The 25922-nt window shown below is 44.1% G+C and overlaps 1 protein-coding gene across 7 annotated transcripts in view; it reads left to right on the top strand.

Moving 5' to 3' along the window:
- Dpp6 (dipeptidyl peptidase like 6) overlaps positions 1-25922 on the top strand; it is a 919475-nt gene that overhangs the window by 624312 nt on the left and 269241 nt on the right. For all 7 annotated transcript variants that reach the window (XM_017592501.3, XM_017592503.3, XM_017592504.3 and 4 more), the window contains exon 4: positions 24061-24155. In XM_017592501.3, the coding sequence (XP_017447990.1) occupies positions 24061-24155 (95 nt within the window). The remainder of the gene's footprint in view (positions 1-24060; positions 24156-25922) is intronic.

Raw genomic sequence — 25922 nt, 5'->3', positions numbered from 1 at the left:
GGTCTTTCTTTGCTTCCCTCCCTCCTCCAGCAGGGTCTAGTATGTAGGAATTACCCCAGGAAGACCTGATGTTCAAGTTGGTGTGCTCCCTGAAGAGCTGAAAACAGATGTGTCCAAATATTTTCTGGAAACAGAGAGACCCCTAGGGACCTGCTACACACATGAGCAGGTCAGCACTCAGCATGGTGCACAGCCCAGGCAGCAGCTGCCACCTTAGTGAGCAGCAGACAACAGACAGGCTGTCACATCTACAGCGAGGAAGCAGAGCAGAAGGATGGCGTTCAGCTTGCTCTCTCCTTGCCAATACTTAGCCTAGAACCCCACTTGGTGCTGCTCACATTCAGGGGGTCTTCTCACCTCAGTGAAACCCCTCTAGATGCTGCCTCAGAGACACACCCAAAAGTGTGTCTCCTAGGGTAATCCCGAATCCTGTCAAACTGACAAACAAGCCCTCTCAGAAGACTGGAAGCCAATCCTGCTTGGGTCTTCCCCTGTAGAGTTAGAGATTATATTTTCCAGGCTATGTTTTCTAGGCTAGAATATGAACAGAAAAGTCCATGACCTGACTGAGGTTGCATGGTTGCCTGCAATTGTGGAACTTTTCAGAGTAGGAATCTATTCCGACATTTTTCTACTTCTGCCAAATGAATTCAAGGGCTTCTTCACTTACTGTGGCCACACAGACCTGTGACAACTGTGAAGCAAATCTCGCAGGTCCTCGGTCCCAGCACTGACATCTTTTAGATTGGTTGATGCTTACCTTCGACTAAGTAGATATCAGTAGTCAGCAGATCTTGAGCAGGTCAAAGCCAGAGTGAAGGACGCTGTGGTCAGCTCAGAGTTCTAGGACGGAAGTGAGTCTACATCGGCTCTCCAGAACCACCAACGCTCAGAAGTAGTGCAGATGGCAGCCTGTGAAGAGGAGGCAGACCCCGGAAGCCGTTCACGTGGTCTGACAAAGCAGATGGCTGTAGGCAAGCCACACACCACAGGACAGACCTGCCTCAGGCCAAGTCTCATGTGTGACACCTGCCAGCCCTCCCTGAAGGGCACAGCCCACTTGGCCCACCATGTCATCAGGCACTTTGAGGCTTGACAGACATAAATGAGCAAAGCAAGGGGAGAGAATTATCCCTCTGCAGGAGCCTGCCTCCTTCCTTCTGCAGGGTGAGAACAACTAATGCTCAGTCTCTCAGTTTTCCACACCAATGCCTTAGCCGCAGTATTCTGGGCAGAGATACCCTGCATCCTGCAGACATGTCAGCCTTCTGCCTCTTGCGTGTAGGGTTGTTCTGTGCGTCTTTAGGGAACAAGTTGTGCCAAGGTGAGCTCCTTCACGGTTCCCACCCCGAGCTCTTCCGAAATCGTTCTTCACATCTCCCTCATAAATCCAACCATGGAGGGATATCTGATAAAAGGCTCTGAGGCCCTCATGCAGAGATCCGAGTGTTGAGCTGCAGAAGCTCTCACACCCACCTGGCACTTGTCTCTTCCTTTACAGAGACCATCACTGGGCCGATCTCAACTCTACTGCAGTTGTCTTTCCAGAAAATACTTTATTATGAGGAGGCACCAAGAGCGATGGCAATCTGACCCTTGCAACACTCATAATAATAGGGCTCCAGCCAATTCCTCTGGCTCCCCATCCAAAAGGGGCTTCCAAGTGATCCAGTCTGTTTGTGAAAGTTTGTGCAGTTCCAGAGAGCAGAAAATTATAAACAGTAAGGATTTAAGCAAGATAATATAAATTAGTCTGTCAGCCTTCTTTTTCTCACATTGAGTCAGGAGGTAGGAACTATGTTCTACCTAGTCCTATCTTTTTTACCAAATGATCTTTAACTGTAATATTTTCTCTTGTTTCTTCTTAAACTACCTGGGCATTCCACTGCACTGCTGCTGACATCATCTATGGTGTCACAAGTTAGTGACCATTGCATCACTGCTGACATCATCTATGATGTCACAAGGTTGGTGGCCATTGCATCACTGCAACCATTATCTATGATGTCACAAGGTTGGTGGCCATTGCATCACTGGAACCATCGTCTATGATGTCACAAGGCCGATGACCATTGCGTCACTGCTGACATCATCTATGATATCACAAGGTTAGTGACCATTGCATCACTGCTGACATCATCTATGATGTCATAAGGTTGGTGGCCATTGCATCACTGCTGATATCATCTATGATACCATGAGGACGGCAGCCATCTACATTGAGCCCTACAGACTATGCAGTATCAGATCTCCTTCATAGTTCAGTAAGTTCTCTGACTAAAGACCTATGCCATGTCAGTCAGGCAATGTTGATAGTCTCATCAAAAGTGATGTTTCTACCATGATCAACATTAAATTGTACATATGTGTATGTATAACATATAATAAGCAAAGTTAGGTAAACATAAAGTAATGTGGTTTGCTACAGCTTTTCCAAATATCTTCCATGATAGTCTACTTCCAATGTCACCCAAATGTCTGGTGCTCTAGTTCTTCCCACCATGATTGCTCCAATGAGTGAGTCTGAGCCAGGGGGAGGGGACAGCATATCTCTAACTCTGCTTGAGGCTTTCTCTACCTCTTTATGACAGTCAGTCTGTGGTGGGTCCTGATATAGATGCCCAATGTACAGATTCTGAGATAAAGTTTTTCTAGCCATCAGCTTCTCCTAACTTTCCTTGATAAAAAGAAGTCGCATGTTCCATACAGCCGTCAGTTGTTGCTAGTAACAGTTATCTTTTTTTTCTTAACAGTTATCTTTTTTTTCTTAACAGTTATCTTTTTGTCATGCAATTACCTGTGTTGTAATAGTGGATACCCAGTATGGGAAGCCCACAGAACATAACCCCCTATTTCCACATATTCACAGCTCACATTTCATCATTGACGGTTTAGCCTCTACACTCACAAGAGTGAAAGTTGCCAGAGGCAGGTGGCTGCAGAAGCCCTGAACCTGGAGGACCCAGTTACTGACCACAACCTCATTTGGGTCAAGGTGAGCACAGCTCGGCCTCCTGATTCATTCTAATTCTCTAGATCCCATAGAAAAACAGTGTGTACTTCCCTACAGACTGTTCCAACACAATGTTAAGATCTGGGAGCTCTAGAACCTGAGGGAGTACCTGAACAGCAGACCATTCTAGCATGGTCTCCTGTGGTACTGGTGACACCCATTTCTCCACCTTCCTCTTGAGGCCTGACTGCTGAACCTTCTCAGACAAATTCCACTTGTAAGAACAGGCAATTGATGTTCAGATATCAAGGATCTTGATTAGAGCCATGCTATCGGGACTGAAAGAAAATTAGCCTTCTAAGCCAATGTTGCCAGCCTCAGACACTTTGGTCATATGAACTACAAAAGGGGAAAGAGGAGGAAAAAGAAGAGGAAGAGAGGGAGGAGAAGGAGGGGAAGGAGAAAAAGGACAAGAATGAAGAGGAGGAGAGGGAGAAGCGGGGAGGGGAAAGGGAGGGAGAAGAAGAAAAACTAGAACAAATAGAATAAGAAGAGGAAGAGGAGGAGGAGGAGGAGAAGGAGAAGAAGAAGAAATAATAAAAAAAAAGATGATTTTTTTTAAAAAAAAAATGCTTTAGAAACGTGTGTCTCCTCCAGGCCAAAATATACAAGTATCACTCTGTAGCCTTGTTTCAGAACCTCAAAATGTCAGCTCCCAAAGCATCTTTGTCTCCCAAACTAGGAGTTCCATGAGGGATAGCCAGCCAGTCTCTATCCCCATGGACATCTCCTGCTGTCTGTTCTGCTTTACCTGGCACACCAGAGCTGGCTGCTCAGAATCTCCACTCACTCCCATGTTCTTCCCATCGATGGTGACTTCACAGCCTGGCAGCTCTGTGCAGCTTGGCTCTGTGCACAGGGCTCTTGCCCCTCTCCTGCTGTCTCACACTCTCAGGACAGAGTCCACACCAGCTTATTTTCTCTTCATTTTCTTTCACTGTTCTGTGTGAGTGGGGTTGAGACAGTGCTGGTGATTAAAGCCCGGGCCTCACATGTGCTTGGTCACTGCTCTATCACTAAGATATATCTCCATTCCTTTCTTTTTTCTCCTTATTTCTTTATTCCTTTAGTTTTATTTTTAAATTTTATTTTTCTTGGCTATTTTATGTATTTACATTTCAAATGTTATCCCCTTTCCCCTTCTCCCATTCCCAGACTGATTTCCAGAGTGGTTGTACCAGCTTGCAACTGCACCAGCAATGGGGGAGTGTTCCTATTTCTCCTCATCCTTGCCAGGATTTGCTGTCACCTGAGTTTTCAGTCAGAGCCATTCTGACTGGTGTGAGGTAGAATCTCAGGGTCATTTTGATTTGCATTTCCCTGATGACTACAGATGTGGAACATTTCCTTAGGTACTTCTCAGTCATTCGATATTTCTCAGCTGAGAATTCTTTATTTAGCTTTGTACCCCATTTTTTAATAAGGCTATTTGGCTCTCTGGAGTCTAACTTCTTGGATTCTTTGTATATATTAGCCCACTATCAAATGTAGGATTAGTAAAGACCTTTCCTCAATCTGTTGGTTGCCATTTTGTCCTATTGACGGTGTCCTTTGCCTTATAGAAGCTTTGAAATTTTATGAGGTCCCATTTGTTAATTCTTGATCTTAGAGCATAAGCCATTGGTGTTCTGTTCAGGAAATTTTCCCCTGTGCCTATGTGTTCGAGGCTCTTCACCACTTTCTCTTTCAGTGTATCTGGTTTTATGTGGAAGTCTTGATCCACTTGGACTTGAGATTTGTGCAGGGCAATAAGAATAGGTCAATTTGCATGCTTTTACATGCTGACCTCCAGCTGAACCAGCACCATTTGTTGAAAATGCTGTCATTTTTCTATTGGATGGTTTTAGCTCCTTTGTCAAAGATCAAGTGACCATGGGTGTGTGGGTTCGTTTCTAGGTCTTCAATTCTATTCCATTGATCTATTTTCCTGTCTCTGCACCAATACCATACAGTTTTTAATCACAAATGCTCCATAATACACCTTGAGGTCAAGGATGGTGATTCCCCCAGAGCAATTTTATTGTTGAGAATAGTTTTTACTATTCTGGGTTTTTTTGCTTTTCCAAAGGAATTTGAGAATTTCTCTTTCTAATTCTATAAAGAGTTGAGTTGGAATTTTGATGCATTAAATCTGTAGATTGCTTTTGGCAGGATGGCTATTTTTACATATTAATCCTGCCAATCCATGAGCATGGGAGATCTTTCTTTTTTCTTATTTTAAAACAGGATCTCACTAAGCTGCTGGCCTGGAACTTGTAATTCTCCTGCCTCCGCTTCACAAGTAATTGGGATTACAGACTTTGTCCAAGCTTAGCTTCTCCTCCCCTCCCTTTTTTTAAAAAATAAAAAGAGCTTACAGAAAAAGAAAAAGAAAGAAGGAAAGAAGGAAGGAAGGAAGAAAAGGAAGGAAGTAGAGAAAGAGAAAGAAGAAAGAAAAGAAAGGAAAGGAAGAAAGAAGGAAGGAAGGAAGGAAGGAAGGAAGGAAGGAAGGAAGGAAGGAAGGAAGGAAGGAGAGAGAGAGGCCTGGGAGATGGCTCAGTGGGGATGCCAAGCCTGACTGTTGTCGTGTGATCCCCAGCACCCACATGGTGGAAGGAAACAACAGACCCCCACCCCTTGTCCTCTGACCTCTGCTGGTATATTGTAGTGCACTTCTGCTCCCTCAAAGCAAATAAGCAAATATATATAGTGAAACTTGACAAAGATAAGTCTAAAGGACAGGGCAATGTATGCCCATACTTACAACATGGCTGCATCTCATGTGTCACCAGTACCTGTGACATTCGGTGCCTTTATCCCAAGCTGTGTCTTATCTGTATCCTTTCAGTATCCTTTGTGAAATGTTTGAGCATCAACCCCAGCATTATTTCCACTCTTCTCTGAATGTGGAAGCACGTCCATCCCAAGAAGCCCTTCCAGAAGGACAAGAACAAAATTGCATCTGGCAGAAATATTGTGATCCTTGCTGTCTGTCATTGGAGGCTCTGCCATATGTGATGTCCTTACTCGTTCTCTGAGCATCATCTACAGATTTATGTAAGGATTCTGGTTACAGATGACTGCATCTCTTGAGTGTCCCTCAGTGTGCTGTAGCTTCTCCTTTACCTTGAGAGCATGTTATTTCTGATCAGGCCAGTCACATGGAATTTCCTTCCATGGGTTTGCCTGACAATTTCCATCAACTGACAGACAAGATATCACTGTCTGCTTCCTACTACTAGGGACAGGTAGGCTGAAGAGATGACCAGCAAATTTTTCATTATAAATGTTTTGTTTGCTTATTTTTAGGGTGCAGTGGCATATACCTGTAATCTCCACACATAGGAGACTGAGGCAGTGGGATTATCAAAAGTTATGGGCCTGTCTTTGTCTATATAAAGAGACATTGTCTGTCAAAAATAATAGATTAAATGTAAATTAATACATTAGTTAACCAATAACATTGACATTTTCTGTGACATAATATTTGGTGTTAGACAAATATCCTGTCAACTTTTCACCAAACCAGTCTACTGGTTTGGATGAGCAGTATCTATAAAAGGCTCTTGTTTTGTAGATATGATCAGTCTCTGACTGGGAGATCTAGCCTTTGAGGGGTGATCAGATTATGAGGCCCTGAACTGATAAATTAATGCCTTATTTGTAATATAATAGGTTGTTTAGATCTGGAAAAAGCAGATCCTTGTGGGGGATGCCCTAAAAATATATTCCCTGATCCTGGGCCTCTTTTCTTCTCTTCTTCCCAGCAGCCATGAGAAGAGCAGCCTCTGCCCCATGCTTCTATGACCATGGTATTCTGCCTGACCTTAGGCCCAAGTCAATGGGGCACAGCTATTCAATAGGACCTCTGAAAGTATAAACCAAAATAACTCTTTGTTCCTTTAAATTGTTTCTCCCACGTATCTGGCATAGCAGCAAAGACTGGCAACCTTTGCAACTCTAATAAGGTCCTTACCTGAACCGAGAGCTTCGACAGGAACCACAAAATGTGGAATTTCTGAGTTGATCATTGCTTTCACAATTCACTGGAATGAGGGGCCAATTACCCAGAAACTGGTGAGTCCATGAGCTTAGGCTGCCAAAGAGCTAGCCAGGGCCTTGTGACTCACTGTAAATAGGAGCTTTCACAGTAGGTCTCAGTACCATAGCAAATCCAGCCATGGGGAGGCTCGATCTTCTCAAACTCTTTCATGAGTATGATAGTGGAGACTGGGTTTTCTTTTCTTTATATACTTTAATCGGTTTTAACATTCTTCTGGCATTCAAATTGTCCTAATCAGCCACCAGCCACCTTCAGACATGCAGAGTTTGTACTCACACACCTAGGCACTTGTGCCTCATGGTCAGACGGCCCTGCTTCTCTCTCGGCAGTTGTGCACAGGCAGCTGGATTCAGAAGGCCTCCCTGCCGGTGGCTAAGACCTCTCTGCTTCATGAGTCAGGTCCATTCATCTCGTGATGATCAGAACCAGAGCCTGGGCACGTACGACTGGGCAGAGCCTCAGCTGCCTTCTGCTCTTGCTGCTAATACCTCACTGGCCAAATGAAATTGGGTGCTTGGTCCAGGGAAGTTAGCATAAGACTTGGCAAAGATCTGCGGTCAGTGTTTCAGCTTGACAGAGTCTTCACATGCCCCATTCATCACGCATCCCTGCATCTTTGTGCTCTGACCAGATACCCAGTTCTGCACTCCGCTGTGTCTCTCAAATACAGAGGCACACATTATTTTCAGGACCTGCTGATCCTTTTTAGGAAGGGTATATCCAGGGTCATCATGAATCTGGCCCATTTCCATAGACAAAATTAGTCACTAGGTACTGTGGAAATAGACACCTATCTGTTCCTGTCAGAATCCCTTTTGTGAATTAACCACGATACGGTTTTTACTTCTGCAATTAATTGTATAATTTTAAATATGTATCTCTTTTCTTTCATGGAGAAAATAATCTCATTTCCTAATGACACTAATAGAATTAATCACTTACTTCTCAGAGTCACACTGTGGTGTGACTTATGGTTAGCAGGGGACTTGACTGCAGCAGTGGGTGTAACTGGCCTTTGTCAAGTTTCTTAACGTGAGAGCATGTGGCTGAGTCATGGTGCCTATGGAAAAGGCAGCAGAGGAGCCAGCACACTGTAAATACTTTCTGGGTAAGCGGAGTGTCCCTGGGTTGTTTGTCTTCCTGCACCATTGTCTTAGGCCCAACTTCCCTCATGTGGAAGTGAGTCACTGATCTGCCTCAGACAGATGCAAGCAACCCTTCCACATTTGCTCTTTGTGGAACAGTTCTCTGGAGTGCAGGAAGGCTGTGTATCTCTAACTTCAAATAAAACAATATCCTTATCATCCTAGGTCATTAAAAATACATGAATTTCCAAACACACAACTGCCCTGGACATGCTTTTGATATTTAAATATTTCGGTGTCATGGTTAGAACCCAGAGCCTTGCATGTGCCAGACAAATTCTCTGCTACCAGAGCCAGCACAGCTCTGGGCTCTGGTTTTCAGTATCTTGGTGTCAATGGTCCTTCCTTTTATGCTATCAACCATGTTCTCATTTAAGACGTCATGTGATATTTGGGCTAATTGTAATTTCCTTCCCCTGTCTGTGATAAGACAGTGACCAAAAGCAACTTAGGGGAGGAAAGGGTTGTTTCAGCTCACTGGTCACAATCCACCACTGAGGGAAGTCAGGGCAGGAACTTGAATCAGGAACCATGCAGGGATGTGAGTTACCCGAAAGGGAACAGCCTTCCTATGTCAATTAACAATCAAGACAATTCCCCTCAGGCATACCCACAGGCCAAAAGATCCAGTCAAATCCTTCAGTTGAGACCCTCTTCTCAGGTGACTCTACACTGTGTCAGGTAGAGGTAAAGCTAACCAGGGCAGGGCTACCCTGGGTTATTTTAAGTATTTGCATATCTCTTTTGTCCACAAGCTCCATGTTCATGATCTATAGGTAGAAGCAGCTCATTGATGAGAGACATCTGCTTCCCACCTCTGAAGACAGCCTTTGGTTTGTTCTTCGATGGCCATAGTCTGAGAAGAGGGTCTTTTTCAGATTAAAGGTGAATTGTGATGTAAAGTGAAACATTCTTTGGGATGAACTACAACACTTACCATAACCTTCTAAAAAAGTCTGTGTGGGAAAGCTTCCAGCAAGAATAGGAGTTCCACTCCCAAAACATCAGACATGGCGCCCACCAGCCACATGGTCCCTCAAGCACTAGAAAGTCTTACAGGAGCAACTCAGTTTCAAGTGTTCCTTTACTTTCAATATTGGCAGAAGTATATTGTGGCTATGGCTCAGTACCACAGTTCTAGATTATTAATGTGATTCAGCATTACTTTTGGTTTATAGTTCCCTTTCACTTAATTCTCCGACATTTATTTAGTGGGATGGGGCCACAGCATGTGTGTGGCAATCAGAGGGCAACTGTGTCACTTCTTGTCTTTTACCATGTGGATTCCAGGGGTAAAACATGTCATCAGGCTTGACGGCAAACACTTTTCCCTGCCGAGCCATCTCCCAGCTCTACATTTCCGCTCAGAAGTACAATCCCCAATTCCAACTGTCTAAGCACTGCTGACTTGACATTTGGAAGTCAGAACAGAAACAGTGCTTAGTTTACTGTAGTTGTGGCTGTCCATCCAGATGCGACACCACCATGTCTGCCTCCACACTCACAGCCCCGAACTCTGACTTAGGAGAAAAAAATTCAGCATGCAAGCTAATGGTCAATGGTCACTGGAGAAATATGGAGAAACACCATGACTGAAGCTTTCAATGGACTCCGATAAACTCCATAAATGCAAGTCACCTCAGAAACCCAGAGAGATGAACTGGGAGAATGAGGCCACGTGGACCCACATTCAGTTTGGCTGCATTTGAAAAGTTACAGAACTGTAAAACCAATTCTAAGTTGTTCTTAGTCTTTAATATGGAAAATTTAAATTTTAAATAAGTTCGTAGTCAGATTTCCACAAATTAATATTCTACAAAATATCATTACTATTTTACTCATGTTTTTATAACTTCACACGTGTATATGATCTGACTCACACATGTATACGATCTGACTTACATATGTGTATAATCTTGTATCATACTCACATCCACTCCTACCGACTGTTCTCTTTACCAACTCCCCCCTCTTACTTGAGTGTCTTTGTGTGTAAAACTCATGCGGAAACTGCTGCTTGAGCTGTTTGGACATCTTACAGAAGCTAGACTCATCCGGGAAGAGGGGCTGTTGACAGAGAGGTTGCCTGCAGCGAGTAGGCCTGCAGGCAAGTGTGTGGGCCGTCTACTTGATTAATTATTGTGTGGAAGGGCACAGCTCACTTGCCAGTGCCCTCTCCTGGCAGGATCCGCACAGGATCTGCCACGTGGCCTCCACTTCAGTTCTCTACTCACTTCTTGCCTTCACAACCCTTGCTGATGGAGTGTGCTGGGAAGTCAGATAAAATAAACCCTGTCCTTCATAAGATGGATTTGCTCATACTGTCTAATCATAGCACCAAAAATCAGACTGATGTGGGTGTCCTAACTGCAATGGTGTCATGAGAGCGCAGCCGTGTTATGTCCAGAACGGTGTCTCACGGCCCTGCCCATCCCCCAGCTCTTATGGTGCTCCTGCACCCTCTTCCGAGTGGTGCTTCCTGAGCCTGAGAGGGGTAATAGAGATGTCACCCTTAGGGCTGAGTGCACGACAGTCACGGATTCTCTGCACGTGGACCAGTCTGCGCTGACCATTGTCCACTGCAAAAGAAGCTTCTCTGGGCAAGTGTGAGAGCCATACTGCTCTCTGGGTATAAGCATAAGGATTTAGAAGACACCTTGATGTGACCATTTAACAGAATGTCTGCGGGAGGTTCCCTGCCTAGGCCTGCAAATTATACAGATTATTCCTTAAACAGCAGTCCGGTTTTTACTGTGTGCTGAACTTCCCCACCTGGAAGTAAACCATATATACTGTGTCACTTACCCTTTGATGCTGTACGAGAAGCAGCTATAAAGCAGGAAGAGTCACCCTATTGGACAGAAAACAACCTCCATTATCTTCCCTTAAAAAGTTTGCAAAATGCCAACTAGAAGAGAGGAGGTGGGCACCAAGCCCTACGCCCTGCCCAGGAGCTATTGCAAATTGACAGCTTCTGTGAGAGGGAGGGTTCAGGGTTCTTTAAAAGTGTGACCCTGGTAGGCTGATAGCACTTCAGGGGCTAGTCCCACACCCAAGAGTATACGGACAGCACGGATTGGATTTGAAGGGACTAAAAGAAAAAATATAGTTTTTGAGTATGAAATAGGAGGTAGATCTGGGCAGAGCTGGGGAAGAGAGAGGTGAATATGGTCAAAGTAGTATATGAATTCTCAAAAATTTCTAGCACTATTAACAACGAAAGCTTCTCAGCAGCATCAAATACTCTCTTAGTGTTTCTGTTTCTGATCGTCATGTAAACATCGGTATTTATTGAGGAAACTCACTTCTGCTGCTGCTCCTCGGATTCATATATATATATATATATATATATATATATATATATATATATATCTGTGTGTGTGTGTGTGTGTGTGTGTGTGTGTGTGTGTGCTGTTATTAAAATGCCCCTTGGTACTGTGTATGTCCTGTTCTAATAACCGGATCCACTAACTGGATTGCATGATGCCGCTGTGTTTGGAGGTCTTGCTTTCATAGCTGACGTTGAGTTATCCTATGACAGTCGTCTGTGAGCGGCACCTCACAGAGATCGGACTGTCTCTCAGCTCACTTGCAGTTATCACTGACACATTAGGGTGTGTTCTGTATCTGTTGGCCTCTTCCCTTCAACAAGTCTGCTTCGACCACTTATTTGACTACTCAGCACGAGGTTCCTGTAGAAAAAGGAGATATGTTTGAGTCTCCCTTATTCCCCAGATTTTGAAGGATGTAATGGGTTTCAGTTCCCCGCTTCTGGTGACCAGTGGATGTGATGGGTTTTAGTGCACCCCTACTGGTGACCATGGGATACCTTGTCTCTAGGGGATGTGATGGGTTTTAGTGCGCCTCTGCTGGTAACCAGTGGGATACATTGTCTCTGTCTTGCTGAGTTAATTCATAGATGTGTAAAGGTTGAGTATGATGAGCTTGAGTGCATTGCAGTGGATTTTCTTAAGCCCCCGCTCCCCCCGTGATCAAGGAGCCTTTTAAAAATGGTCTTTGAGGTTGGTCCTGTCATGGACCTGGAGTCATTTGTAGAAAGAATTCAGATATTTTGGTGAGAAGGACATCCCTAAGGCTGTAAGTGGGTGCTGGGTGTGGCCAATCAATGTTATTACCATTGTACTGGCCTTTACTGTCACAGGATATATGTAGATCACATACTGTTTTCAGAACCTATGTAAATACAAGTGAGTGGCAACCAGGAAATAAACTATGGAACTGACCTGCTTCTACTAACTGTTCTTCAAATTAGTAGAAAATGGTTGATAGAAGGATTAATTCCTTTTATTGTGTACGATTTTCATTACATAAATTAGAATCCATTGTGGATTGAAACCAAACATGTATACACAGTTTATATCTGAGAATTTAAAAAAGTTACAAAATCTCCAGTTCCAGAAGATGCTGTAACATCATTTAAAGTTTTATCATCTGATGAGTTTTTAGTTAGTTTTTAAAGCTTTATTTAATTAATAAAGTATTATTTATATTCATGTGGTATTATCTCTTGCTGTATGCATAAATTATCCTTTATATACTAAATTTGATCTTTGGCAGTTTTACATGTGAATGTATGTTTGCTCTCATCCTTCTCCTGATGTCTCCCCCACCCCAACCCCACCCCAACACACACATGCACACACACACACACACACACACACACACACCTGCACACACACATGCACATACACATACACACAAATGCACACATGCACGCGCGCACACACACACATGCACGCACATGCACACACATGTACTCGCGCGCACACACACACTTTCCTTCCGACAAGTTCCTTCCCCATATGTATATCTTCTTGGTTTGCTTCGTGATGCGTGACTTTAACTAGGACTGACTGCATGGTCGCCATTTTGGAGCCTGGCAAGCTCACCATTTGTTACACAGCTGACGTCAACGGCTGTCCAGTCCCCAGAATCCATCATAGGGAAATAGTGCAGCCCCTCACTGATCCGTAATCTACAGCCCTTTGCTGGCAACCACAGCTGCTTGGGCTCTTGCTTACAATGAATTGCTGTCAGTCCTGAAGATGGCAGTTTGCGTCTCTATCCCCTATCTCCCAGCTCTTGTATTCTTTCTAGTTTCTCTTTTAAAATGCTCTGTGAGCAGAGGGAGTTATATAAATGCTATGCTTAGGAATGAACATTAAACTATCATTTATTCTAAAATCTTCAAGTTATCTTGAAGTCATTGAGTTTCTCTGTCCACCACTGTTCTCTGCAAAAGGAAGCTTCTCTGGTTAAGTCAAGAGCAGCATTTTGCCTGTGTTAGAAACCATGCATGTACATATACACACACGTGCACATGCACGCTAGTGAACACTGTTGATCAAAATTACTGTGCGGGTATGCCAGGAGCCCAGGAGAGGCCATCAGGTCCCCTGGAGCTGGAGTTACGGGTGGCTGTGAGTCACCAACCTGGGAGCTGGGAACCCAACTCCAGTCCTCTGTAAGGATTGTGCACACTTTTAACCTCTGAGCCATCTCTCCATCCCCTTAGACATAAATATTATTTTGGTGCCGTGTGGATGTAGGTAAGCCATACTTGTGATTTTTTTTTTAATGCATGAGCTTTACACAAAGCAAGTAACACATAAAGTTCCTCAAAGTCTGTTCTGAGGAAATCACTGGAATGTAATTTTTGGAAGATGCAGAAAATAATTTGTTATAGCTGTTGAGTACTTCCACCTCAGTTTGAGGAGCCGAGATGAGGAGTACGTCCTCTCTTTCTGAAGCACCTATGTCACCATCTCTAGCTCACCTAGTTATCTGAGCACTGGAGAATTGTATTGTACACAGAACAATGGGAGTACGGACACCCTTTAAGGGCAGAGAGCTGGACATTTGGCACCGGACAATAACTAGCAGTCGGTGCTTCTATAAGCTTTTGGACAGAATCTCGCAGACTCTTGTCCTTAGAACCTCTGTGAGGATGGCTTTTCACTGTGCGGATGATTTATTTGTCACTGTGGTATCAAGTGCATGTCCCAGTATGACATCGTCTTCCTGTTCCTGTGTGATTTTATATACCTCTCTGTGTGTGACACCATCTCCCTGTTTATGGCATCAAATGCAGTTCCTTGTGTGACGCCTTTCCTTGTCCTGTGTGACATCACATCCCTGTTCCTGTGTGACATTTCTTTGCATTATAATCATAAGGATAAAAAGCTCTGTCAACATCTCTTGAAGGCACAAAAGGTGTAATCTGGAAACCTATTTCATCCCTCCCTATTTTGCATAACTCTGCCTCTGACACACCCCTTACCCTAGGGCCACTACTCCCCATTGCGGCTCTGCAGGTGGTTTCTCAGGGAAGGCTGATAATTTGATGAGTCAGTCTGGTGATTGTATTAATTCATTCAAATCATTGTGCATTTATTTAACAGCCAGTGTCACAGCTGTCACTCTCCCAGCTTTAGAAAAGCAGTGAGTGCGGTGTCTTTGATAACTGCATGCTAGGAGCTGAACACAGCCAACCCTGGCAAGCTGGTTGAGTATGGGGCAGATGAGCAGGATGTTTACTGAAAGCAGAGAGTCTGCAGGCAGGAGCAGTAACAGCTCACACTGGAGGGGACCTTCACGCTGAGCCCAGGATGTCCTCTCCCAGTCAAGGAAAGCAGAGGTAGCACTCAGAGAAGCCTGACAGGTATGGTGGACCAGTTCAGGGATGGCAGAAGTACAAGGGAGAAAAGGGACTCTGGCAAACATTTGAGGGACGTGAGTGAATGGGGGTTTGGGAGGACTCAAGAATTTGGTCAAAATCATTTCTGAGGAAGACATTTTTTAAAAAGGGAAGGAAAGATTTCAAATGTCATTTTTATTTATTCTTTTACTTTAGCTTGCTATATACTAAATCTATACTTCTATAGTATACTTAATATAATCATTCAAAACTGAAATGCCGGTGATCCGGAACATTCAGAACACTGTGCGCTACAAGGAAGACCTATCAGGAGGCTGAGGGGAGGGCAGAAACCCTGGACATAAGGAAATTGTGACTTGAGAGGCTGTAAGAGAGAATCGTCAGCATAGAGAAGTACAAACGCATCTAACAAGTAACCGCCACAGCTTTGATGGGCCCACAGAGCATCCAGGTGTGGGAAGACCCAAGGAACATTGGCCAAAAGCAAAATATCGATGTCACGAATCAAAGCGTAGCTCTGGAAGCAAAGCAACTTCACTCAGCAAAGAAGGCTGTGGGCTCCAGCAGAGGGAGCCAGGGCAATGGGCAGGAGTTCAGTGCAGTGTGCAGGAAGGAGCCAGGAGCAGTGGGCAGGAACTAGGGCAGTGGGAAGAGCCAGGGTAGTGGGCAGGAACTGGGGCAGTGGGAAGAGCCAGGGTAGTGGGCAGGAACTGGGGCAGTGGGAGGAGCCAGGAGCAGTGGGCGGAACTGGTACAGTGGGAGGAGCCAGGCTAGTTGGGAGAAGCTGGGGCACAGGGCAGAAGCCAGGGGCAGTGAGTAGGAGCCGGGCAGTGGGCAGGAGCTGGGGCACTGTGCAGGAGCCGGGCAGTGGGCAGGAGCCGGGCAGTGAGCAGGAGCCAGGCGGTGGGCAGGAGCTGGAGCAGTGGGCAGGAGCCGGGCGGTGGGCAGGAGCGGGGCAGTGGGCAGGAGCCAGGCGGTGGGCAAGAGCCAGGCGGTGGGCAGGAGCCAGGCGGTGGGCAGGAGCCAGGCGGTGGGCAGGAGCCAATGTTGAAAACTTCTGTTGTCTAGGACAAGACCCAAATGTTCCAGACTAACAAAGAACTGAAGAAAGACTACCCCCAGCAGGAAAGAATATGAGTCAAGCTTGAGTCAAAATGAAGCAGAGTTTGGAACCAAGAAAGAAAGCTGTGCTAAAGAATTGAGACGAGCATGTGTTCAGTGAACAGAAACACTGGCAGGGAAATGTGAGGTTATAGATAGGAAATAGAAGTGATAAGCAAAATGGAGGCTTCTAAATAGAAAAGAAAAATGACAGGGCTGAGAAGTCCAATTGGTTGCTTTGATCCGTGAATGACCATGGCAAAGGACTGAGATGACCTTGATGGCAGTCTAGGAGAAGTTGTCCCAGGCAGAGAGGAGGGTGTGTTAAGGAAGGAAAGAGAGATGGCTAGATAGATATGATGTGAGAACAGGAATCTGGATTTCTCCATTATCCACATAATTTACTGGGTAGGCATGGGGACTACCTACACTTCCACAGACAGGACCGATGGGGTAAGCCAGCCAGGTAGACTCGCTCCATCAGTGAGGTCAGATTTAATGGAGAGATCTTGCTTCAGCAAATAAGGTGGAGGGTGATAGAGGAAGACTCCCTATTTACACACATGTTGTTCATGGGCATCTGCACATACATGTGCACCCCCCCACAAATCGACATACCATACACACAGACAGACACAGGGGTGGAGAGAGATGAAATGGGAATCAGAGCTGGGAGGTGATATCAAACTCCCCAGTGTTTATACAATTGGCAAACAAGAAGGAAAGGAGGTTTGACTTAAGGGGGTCAAAATGGATAGTAAGCCAACATGGTTCAGGTGTGTTTCAGTTAGTTTTATATTGCCGTCAAGAGACAGAGTGACCAAGGCAACTTACAGAAGACAGTATTTAATTGGGACCTTCTAGTTTCAGAGGGTGACCTTGACCATCATGAGAAGCAGGAGAACAAGCAAGCAGGCATGGTACAGGAGCAGTAGGCTGAAAGCCTACATCCTGATAAGCAAGTTAGAGAAAAGGGGCAAACTAGGCCTGGCATTGGCTTTTAAACCTCATAGCCCACCCCACAGACATACCTCTTTCAAGAAGGCCACGCCTCCCAATCCTTCCCAAACACTTCTACCAACTGTGGGCCAAGTTCAAACAGAGCCTCGAGACCACTCGTGAATGCTGACAGAAGATGCACATTTTTAGAGACTTGGCACACAGAAACCGCCAGACAATGTCTCCCAGAGGCCCACTCTAGAGTTCATATTTAGTGTGTTGAAACCAACACAAAAGCACCAAAAGATGATGACCGTGGGAGCCAGGAAATAGTCAGTCCAATGCTGACTTCATAATAGAAGCCATGTCAGCCAGAAGTGAGAGGAACAAATCTTCAAAATGATTAAAGAAAGAAAGAAAAAGAAAAGATAGAAACTGTAAAATTGTCAACCTGGAAATCAGTATTTTAAAAAATCTTTCAAAAATACAGGGGAAAAGGAGGCATTTTCAGAAAAGATAAACAAGCTTGTTATTAGTGAACCCATATGACCAGAGAGTATAAGAAATTCTTCAAACACAAGAAATGGTGTTCAGTGGGAACCCAGGACTGTTACTAGCAACAGCCAGCATCAGAAATTAGAAAGGATGGATGCAGAATAAGATGACTTCATCTTTATGACAGCTTATCTTAACATATTGCAATAGGCAAAAATGATAGCATTGTCTTGTGGAATGTGTGAGGCATGTTGGTACACCATGTATGACAGCTGCAATAAAATGGGAATAGATGGGCCCTCGAGGCTCAAGAGGTTTCTACATTTCATAAGAAGTGGAGTTGGTCAGTTGTGAAGAGTTAAAGGCTTATATTACAATCACTAAGGCAGCCATGGCCGGACTAGTGTAATAAGTGCAGCAGCTGGAGTCGGTAAACAGAGATGCATTTGAGTTTGCTGCCCAGTTGCTTGCTGGTGCTTTGGCTTTTGCTGCTGTGTTTTCTAGGGTCTTATTCCAAAAATCATTGCCCAAGCCAATGTTTTATTACTTTCTCTAAAACTTTAATTGTGTGTGTGTGTGTGTGTGTGTGTGTGTGTGTGTGCATGAACACAGTAGTGTTTTCACTATAGCTGCTTTGACACGGGTTCTGAAGCAGGGGTGTGGTGTCCTCAGCTTTATGCATTTTTATTTAGCATTGTCTTGGCGAGTTGAGGTTCTTTGTGGTTCTGCAGGAATTTATAAATTTTTTTTAAACTTCTATTTTAAAAAAGCATTAAAATTTGCATAGAGATTGTGTAACATCTGTGGATCAATTTGAGCAATATGGAATAAATAATTACACCATTCACCATGTTACAATTTTGAGATTGGGGCCTAGAGAGGGGACTCGGCAGTTCAGAGTGCTCGCTGCCCTCTCAGGAGGATTAAAGTTTCTGTCCCAGCAACCCCCACAGAGCTGGGTCACTAATACCTATAACTGAAGCTCCAAGAGATCTGATGCCCTCTTCTGTCCTCTGCTGGGGCACCTGCACATGTATGTTCACATACATGTACACAGAAACATGCATAAATAAAATAAAGTAAATCCATTTTAATTGTAGGATCTAGGAGCTAGAGAATGCCTTGGCATCTGAGAGCAAATGTTGCTCTTCCAGGAGATCTGAGCTCAGTTTTGCACTCACACTGGACTCCTCCCAGCTTGCTGCAAGTGCAGTTGCAGGGAGCCCAGCACACTCTTCTTGCCTCCGTTAGCATAGCATGCATTCACAGAGACATGCAACACACACGCCCGTAAACAAAACAAAAGTAGATCTTTAAAAATAACTGAGATGCATCTGTTGCCACCCATGGAAGCAAATTGTTAGCTTTGACAGCATTTTTTGAAAGGGTGAAAATATTACATCAAAGACCTAGTGCTCACCCTTAAAATGCTAGATAAAGAAGACCATATTAGGGTTAAAGTAAACAAACAAACAAACAAAAAGAGATGGAGAAGAAAGTAGCTGAATCATGAAGTCAAGTATATGAGATGGAAATTATGTTGTCAAAATGATACTCTTTGCAAAAGTCAATAAAGCCAATGCAGACCTACAGTCTAGAGGACAAGCTCACAAACTGCCCTTTCCAGAAAACATGAAGTCATAATCTATCAACCTTCTAAAAAGATAATCACATGGTATCAGGAGTAAAGTTTATAGAATCAAGGCAAGGGGCCCCCAGATATAACACACCAGGATCCAAGGTCAGTACAGGAAGAGTCCACTGGCCTGTCCTCCTTTCCAAAGCAGGATGGCAAGGATTCTATGACTTGCTCTAAGGCAAGTTCTAAACCCACTCCAGAAGTAGCTCCCTGACATGCATGAAAATGGGGTGCTCCTATCACTGAAGACCCGGGGTCACAAAGGGCAGGAGCAGGTTGTCACTGTGCGATCAGACTTCGTTGGTCCCATCCTGTTTCCCATCCTCGCCCACGTTCCACCAGCCTGAAGCACAGAAAGTACAATCTTCCCCCATTTCCCTGATTCTCCCCTCAAGTGTCTCGTTCCAATAAAACTCTTTTTTTATTATTAATTTGTCCACTTTCTCATGTTCATCTGTCTTTTGCTATGAATGGAAAAAGAAATGTCTTCCTTCCTACACTCTTTTTAAAATGTTACATACTCTATCACATGGACAGTTTTCTTGAGTGACTCACATTATCAAAACAGACCCAAGAATAAGTAGGAAATGTAAATGGCTGTATCAATTGAAGAACTTAAGCTGGGGATCTCAAACCTTCCACTGAGAAAACCTGAGGCCCAGAGATGTCATTTAAAAATATACAAATCCAGGCTACATTTGTTTATAAAGGAGAGGTGGTCCTAATACTTCCCAACTCATGAGATGAAGCCAATAATGTTTTTATTCTAGAGCCACACAAGCCAAGGCCCAGAAAAAAGTCATTATCCCATGATGCCATATGCAAAGGTGGAGCCAAGCATCATAAGATTAGAAGCGAGACTCGGGGAAGCAGCATATTCTAGCACTGGAGGAACTGGTCCTGTGAGTGCGTCTAAAACCACAACTCACTGCCTTGACAGAAACTTCCATAGTGACCTCAGCGTTCGAAGGAAAGCATTATGTAATGGTTAACCTTAAACCACGAGACCTCTCAACAACAAAGCAATAAAAGATCATAGACTCAGACTCTAATTCAATAGTGAAGTGCCGCCCCGTCTAACATCAAGAATAAAGCAATGTGCCTCTTCACGTCTCTGGCATTGACCCTGACATTCTGATGATGCTCGCCAGGCCTGAATAGAACTGTGTCTGCCCCGTGTTACCTGACCTGGTTTTGGAAGTGAAAAGCCTCTTAAGGAACCTCCTTTTCTAATGAACTATAAATAAAACTTACATGGAGTAAAGTTGTAATAATGAAAATTAATTATATATTAATCAATAGAAGGTAACCAAATAATGGCTAAGTGATTATTATAATACCATAAAATGCACAGAGTTTAGGGCTGACGTGTTACATGATGATCAAAATCCATCTCCTGAAAATGACTTTAAGGTCGACATGACTCTAAGAAGAATAAAATACATTGTCTGTGGACCAGAAGAACACACTGTACTAGTTGGTTCTTGTCAACCTGACACCAACTGCAGTCAATTTGGAAGAGCAAACCTCAGTTGAAGGATTCCCTCCTGAAGACTGGGCTGTAGCAACATGCATGGGGCATTTTCTTGACTAATCTTTGATATGGAAGAGCCTAGTCACTATAGAAGGTACCAGCCCTGGGAGGTGGGCCTGGCTGGTATAAGAAGCAAGCCATGGGGAACAGGCCAGTAAGCAGTGCTCCACCACAGCCTCTGCATCAGCTCCTGCCTCCAGGTTCCTGCCTCAGGTTTTTTTCTCTGACCTCCCTTCATGGTGCACTATAAGCTCTAAGATGTAATGAATCCTTTCCTGTCCATGTTACCCTTGGTAGTGGAGAACATCATAGCAACAGAAAAGTTACTAGGACACTAATATTCCCTCCTTTCCCAGGGCCACATCATTTTTGACATATATTAATGTAAAAAGTGTCTACATGTAATCTAGACTTCACAGATAAGAGAAATCACAGGGCATTGTCTTTCTGGATTTCACTCATATCAGTCAATATAAGGATCTGTTGTTGCATTCCGGTCAAAGTACATGGCATACAGTTGAAGGAAGTTGTCTTATTTAAACACCCTAAATAACCATCATTATACATAGTGCATATACATTGATAAGGAAGTGGTAAAGTGAAAGAAAAAGGACCAGAATTGCCATGACAGCAGCGATCCTCTAAGTGAGCTGTTCGTCCATTGCAGCAGTGGCCTGACCCACGCTTTTCCAAGTGTGGCTCATTTCAATTTTTTCCAGAAAAGCAAGGGTATAGACTGGACAACACAAGCCAGAGAAATCAGGACAAAGGCTTTACACAACTTGACCCAAGACTTGTTAGAAATCTACAGAAACCATCATGAGGTGATGGTGACAGAGGGGCAGACACAGTGATGGAACGGAAAACCAGGAGCTAAAGCCTGCAGGTAAAGGCCAGCCAGCATGGCATGCACTACAGGGGGTACTGAGACCCTGTCTCAACCAAGGTTGAAGGTGAGGTCCCACCCTCCAGGCTCTTCTCTGACCTCCATATACCAACAGTGTGGCACATGAATTCTTTACCTCCCATACCCAAATGCATACATGCATATATGCATCATAAACATGCACACACACATGCATACACACACATATACACACATACACACACACACACACACACACACACACACACACACACACACACACGCACACACGCACACAAAGCATGCACAGATTTTTTTTTTTTTACAAAAGATTTCTTTTACAAGTCACAGTGTGGTGCCACTAAAGATGAGGTGGCCTATTAGCATTTACAGGAAAACACTACTCAGACCCCAGGAATGCAAAGGTTGCTGATGAAGCTTTGGGGGCACAGGACTTATCACTGAGAAAGCAATGACATCAGAGTTTCCTGGGACAGTTAAAGGTGTAAATAGGTTTTTAAAAAAATCAACCTTTGCTTCATACCACAAACAAGTCCTTTCCATGCAAACTAAAGCCTCACTTTTGAAAGGGAAAAAAAAATCAAAAAATGTTTCAGAAAACATTCAGGAGACAATCATTTTCACTCTGTGTTTACTCACCTGCATCGATTATACACAATAATGAATTTCATTGTGACTTTTCATACACACATACAGTGGATTTTGATCTTAGTTACCCCAGCTCTCCTTTAGTGCCCCTCTCCTCCTCTTCTTCCTCCTCCCCCTCCTCTTCTTCCTCCCTCCCTCCTCCCCCTTCCCCTCTTTCTCCTCCTCCTCCTCCTCCCCCCCTTCTGACTCAGACTCCTACTCTGACTCCTCTCTGCTTTCCAGATTGTTCACCTTCTTGGGTATTTTGCTGGTTTGTGTCTTTGGGCAGTTTTTGGAATTGTTTAACCCTTCCCCAGCAAGGACAGGGTTAAAAGCCACTGTTAGGGCACACATCGATATCATGAGGCACTGTTATGTCCACCCAGGTGAACACAAATTTGACTGACAGATTCACCCACATGGGGAGCAGAAAGATGGCCCCCTCAGAGTGTTTGCTGCCCTGAGTTCAGTTCCCAACTCCCTCACAGGACAGCTTATAACTCATGGAATGTCTTCAGGGGATCTGACACCGTCTTCTGACTTCCGGAGGTCCCCACCCAAACATATGTATAAAGTATAAAAGGAATTGTTTTTAATAATTGTAAAAAGCTAGAAAATGAGTGGAAATAGGTCTGTGTCAGATTAAAGCCCCCTTTCTGTGGTCTCTGTTGGTATCAGGAATTGCCTTTAGCAGTGACACCCGTTTAGTCACTGTTACCATGTGGCAACGGCCATACATTCCCAGAAGACTTTTTGGTTCATTTTGCACCTCCACCTGGGAATCTTTACATCACATTCCGAATAAAAGGCAAATTCCCTGCCCCTAGGTCTCTTTTTCTCTTCTTTCTCTCACCCCTTCCCTTTGTCTCATTCCCCCATTAAATCTCACCACATGGAACCCTGTTGGTGTTGGTTTTGTGTGCTCTTTCCCCACAGGTGCAGCCGATATTCTGATATTATTAGCAATTGATATCTGATATTAATATCTGAGATTTAAATAACAACAGTCTGTCTCCATATAGAATCAATATGCAGCTTCCTAAGTGCTTTCTAACTGGAAACTAATTCTACTGTGGGCCAACCACAGGCCTACCATTCGGACAGTGTCTTCCCTGCAGGCCCAGATTTGCATACACCTGTACACGATTTAGTATGTGATTTGTTATTGGGGGTTGGTGGCTGTACCTGTGGCTATATGTGTACATAGGTCTGGAAAGCAGAGATCCCAGGATGCTGCTCATCCTACTATTTGAGACAGGGTCTCTCACTACTCTGGGGCTCACTGAAAGGGCTCCCTAGCCAGTGAGCCCCAGAGATCCACCTGTCTGTGCCACCCAAGTGCTGGGATTAGACACATGTACCTCCATTCCGAACACTTTTAAGTAGGCCTGGGGATCAAACTCGGGATATCATACTTCCAAAGCAAGCATTTTACCCACTGAGCCGTCGCCCCTAATTATCAATTTTCTAAGGAAATAATTGGAAATTGGAGAGACCAGAGTCACTGATAGTCAATGATAGATTCAAAAAAAGCCCCTGGCAGAAAACTGGGAAACCCTTCTAGAGTTATACCAGGAACTTGTAGGCAAGAGGAAAGCTGGCTTTCAAGGTGTGGCCATGGGTAATTTCAGATCCACGAGGCTGTCAATACCTTTGCTACCAAGTGCTTTGCTCTCTTGTATAGCAGACCCCATCTGCTTGGTGTGTCCACTTTGTATGCCCTACCCAAGAAAGTCCAACCTATCCTCAAACTCTGCACGCACATGCTTCGCTGTCTGTGCAGAGAAGACATGGCTCAGGGATGAGCATCCCTGGAGGCCACCCTGCTGGAGCGGGAAGTAGACACTGCCTTTAAAGGGCCCCTCTTAAGATAACTGTGCAATTCATTTCACATGTGTCTATCAAACACTGAAGCAGGTTTCTGGATGGCTCATGTTCCTTTTCTATTTCCCTCTTGTAGATAAGGAATTCATCTACAGAGAACGGAAAGGGAGCGTCATACTGCGGAACGTTGAGACAAATAATTCCACGGTGTTAATAGAAGGCAAAAAAATTGTAAGTACTCTGTCTAATGACCAGGATAATTTCAGAGTAATTTTTTTTCCCCTCCTGCAAGTCAATAAAGCAGAAAATGACTTTAGGTTTCAAGTTTCGGTGGAGCTGAGGAAAAGCATTAACTTGTAATACCACTGGCTGAGCAACTAAAGATAATGGGAAATTGAAAGCACGCTAATTTAATAAGTTGAAAGCTTGCTTTCTTTGGGGGTCCTAAAAATTCTTCCACAGGTGTTGGAAGCAAATGTTGCATATCAAGTGTAATTGAAAGATGAAGTCCAAAGGCTTACACACGTTTACAGAACAATCACAATAAAACCTACAGAATGATACTTCAGGAGAACTTGCTCAATCTTATTTAAGAATATTAAACCTCTGCCTGCTCAGGAAATATTGACTCAGGCACCATGGCAGTGTCGAGATGGAGAGCGATGGGTACAGTAGGGGTTTTTACAGTTTAAAATAAGTACTAAGCTGATGTGAAAATATTGCGTTTTCAGCCAGGAAGACTTGTTTTGGATTTGTGTGTGAAGCTATAAGGCAGGTTCGCTGCCAGAAATCGTTAAAGGGGAGTTGGTTTTGATTCTTTGTTTACAATGGGCTCCTGCTTGTTCTTGGGGGAAGTACCTAGGTGAACCTGAAGGTTGATCGTTTTCTGGCCTGCTTCCCTTGAGGAATACAAGGAGAAAGCAAAGGTTAAACACGTGACTAGCGAGAACCGGAAAATGGTAGCACTTCCGGGTCAGAGTGCTGATAAACCAGCTGAGTGAGAGGCAGGCCTGAGGAAGGATTGCAGGCTGCCGGAAGGTAGGCAAGAGGAACTGTAGCCCAGGAAGGCCACTGGCAGATGAGCCTCTAGGAGTTCCACAAGCCAGTTTTATCTAGGTCCAGAAGCTTTTCCCAGGGAAAGAAAGGATGGCTTCTTAACTGACCACCCATCCTAGACCCAGAGAAAGCCCTCTCTACTCTTAGCTTCTAGGGACAGTCAACTGTCTGTTTCAGTTTTATGGAGTTCCTTCTACTGTAAGGGTATGTATTTAACATAGACGAGCCCCCGCCATTTTATACAGCCTGGCCCCGCCCTGTGAAGGTGCCACTCCCAGAATGGAATCAACTCATCCTCCCCCATAAAGGACTAGGAGAGAGAGATGTGCCTACCCTATTGCACTAAAATGTCATTTTGAGTAGTATTATTAAGAATTCATCTGACTCAGCCTACTTCAAATATTAAAGCTACAGAATTACTTTAAAATGTTCTTCAGGAGAAGAAACACTTTGCCTGCTGCTGAGAATGTTGACATTTCTAGCTTAGGGCGTGGTTTAGTCCAAGCAGAGAGTATACATACAGTTGTGCATTCAGAAGACACAGAGCAGCCCCTAAGGTGATGGACAGATAGATAGCTCAGTGGTTAAGAGCACTGGCCATTCTTCCAGAGAATCCAGGTTCCTAGCACCCACATGGTGGTTCACAACTGTCTATAACTCCAGGCCCAGGCTATCCAGTGCCCTCTTCTGGCAACTTCAGGCATCAGTCATACATGATATATAGACATGTATGTAAGCAAAACACTTATACATGTATAAAATAAGTAAATAAATCTTTTAAATCAGCAGTTTTTAACAGGCCATGATTAACTGTGCCTGTCTTAGCAAACTAGTGAGACAATTTCAGAATCCATCACAGGTACAGAAAAATTTTCATCTCATACATTGGCAGGCTTATTCCAATTACCAGTCTTTATTGTACTAAAGTATCACAAAAGCACT

The sequence above is a fragment of the Rattus norvegicus genome, chromosome 4 (genome assembly GCF_036323735.1).
Source record: "Rattus norvegicus strain BN/NHsdMcwi chromosome 4, GRCr8, whole genome shotgun sequence".
Lineage (NCBI taxonomy): Eukaryota > Metazoa > Chordata > Mammalia > Rodentia > Muridae > Rattus > Rattus norvegicus.
The sequence above is the reverse complement of the archived record's forward strand: the minus strand, read 5'-3'. Positions and strand labels throughout refer to the sequence as shown.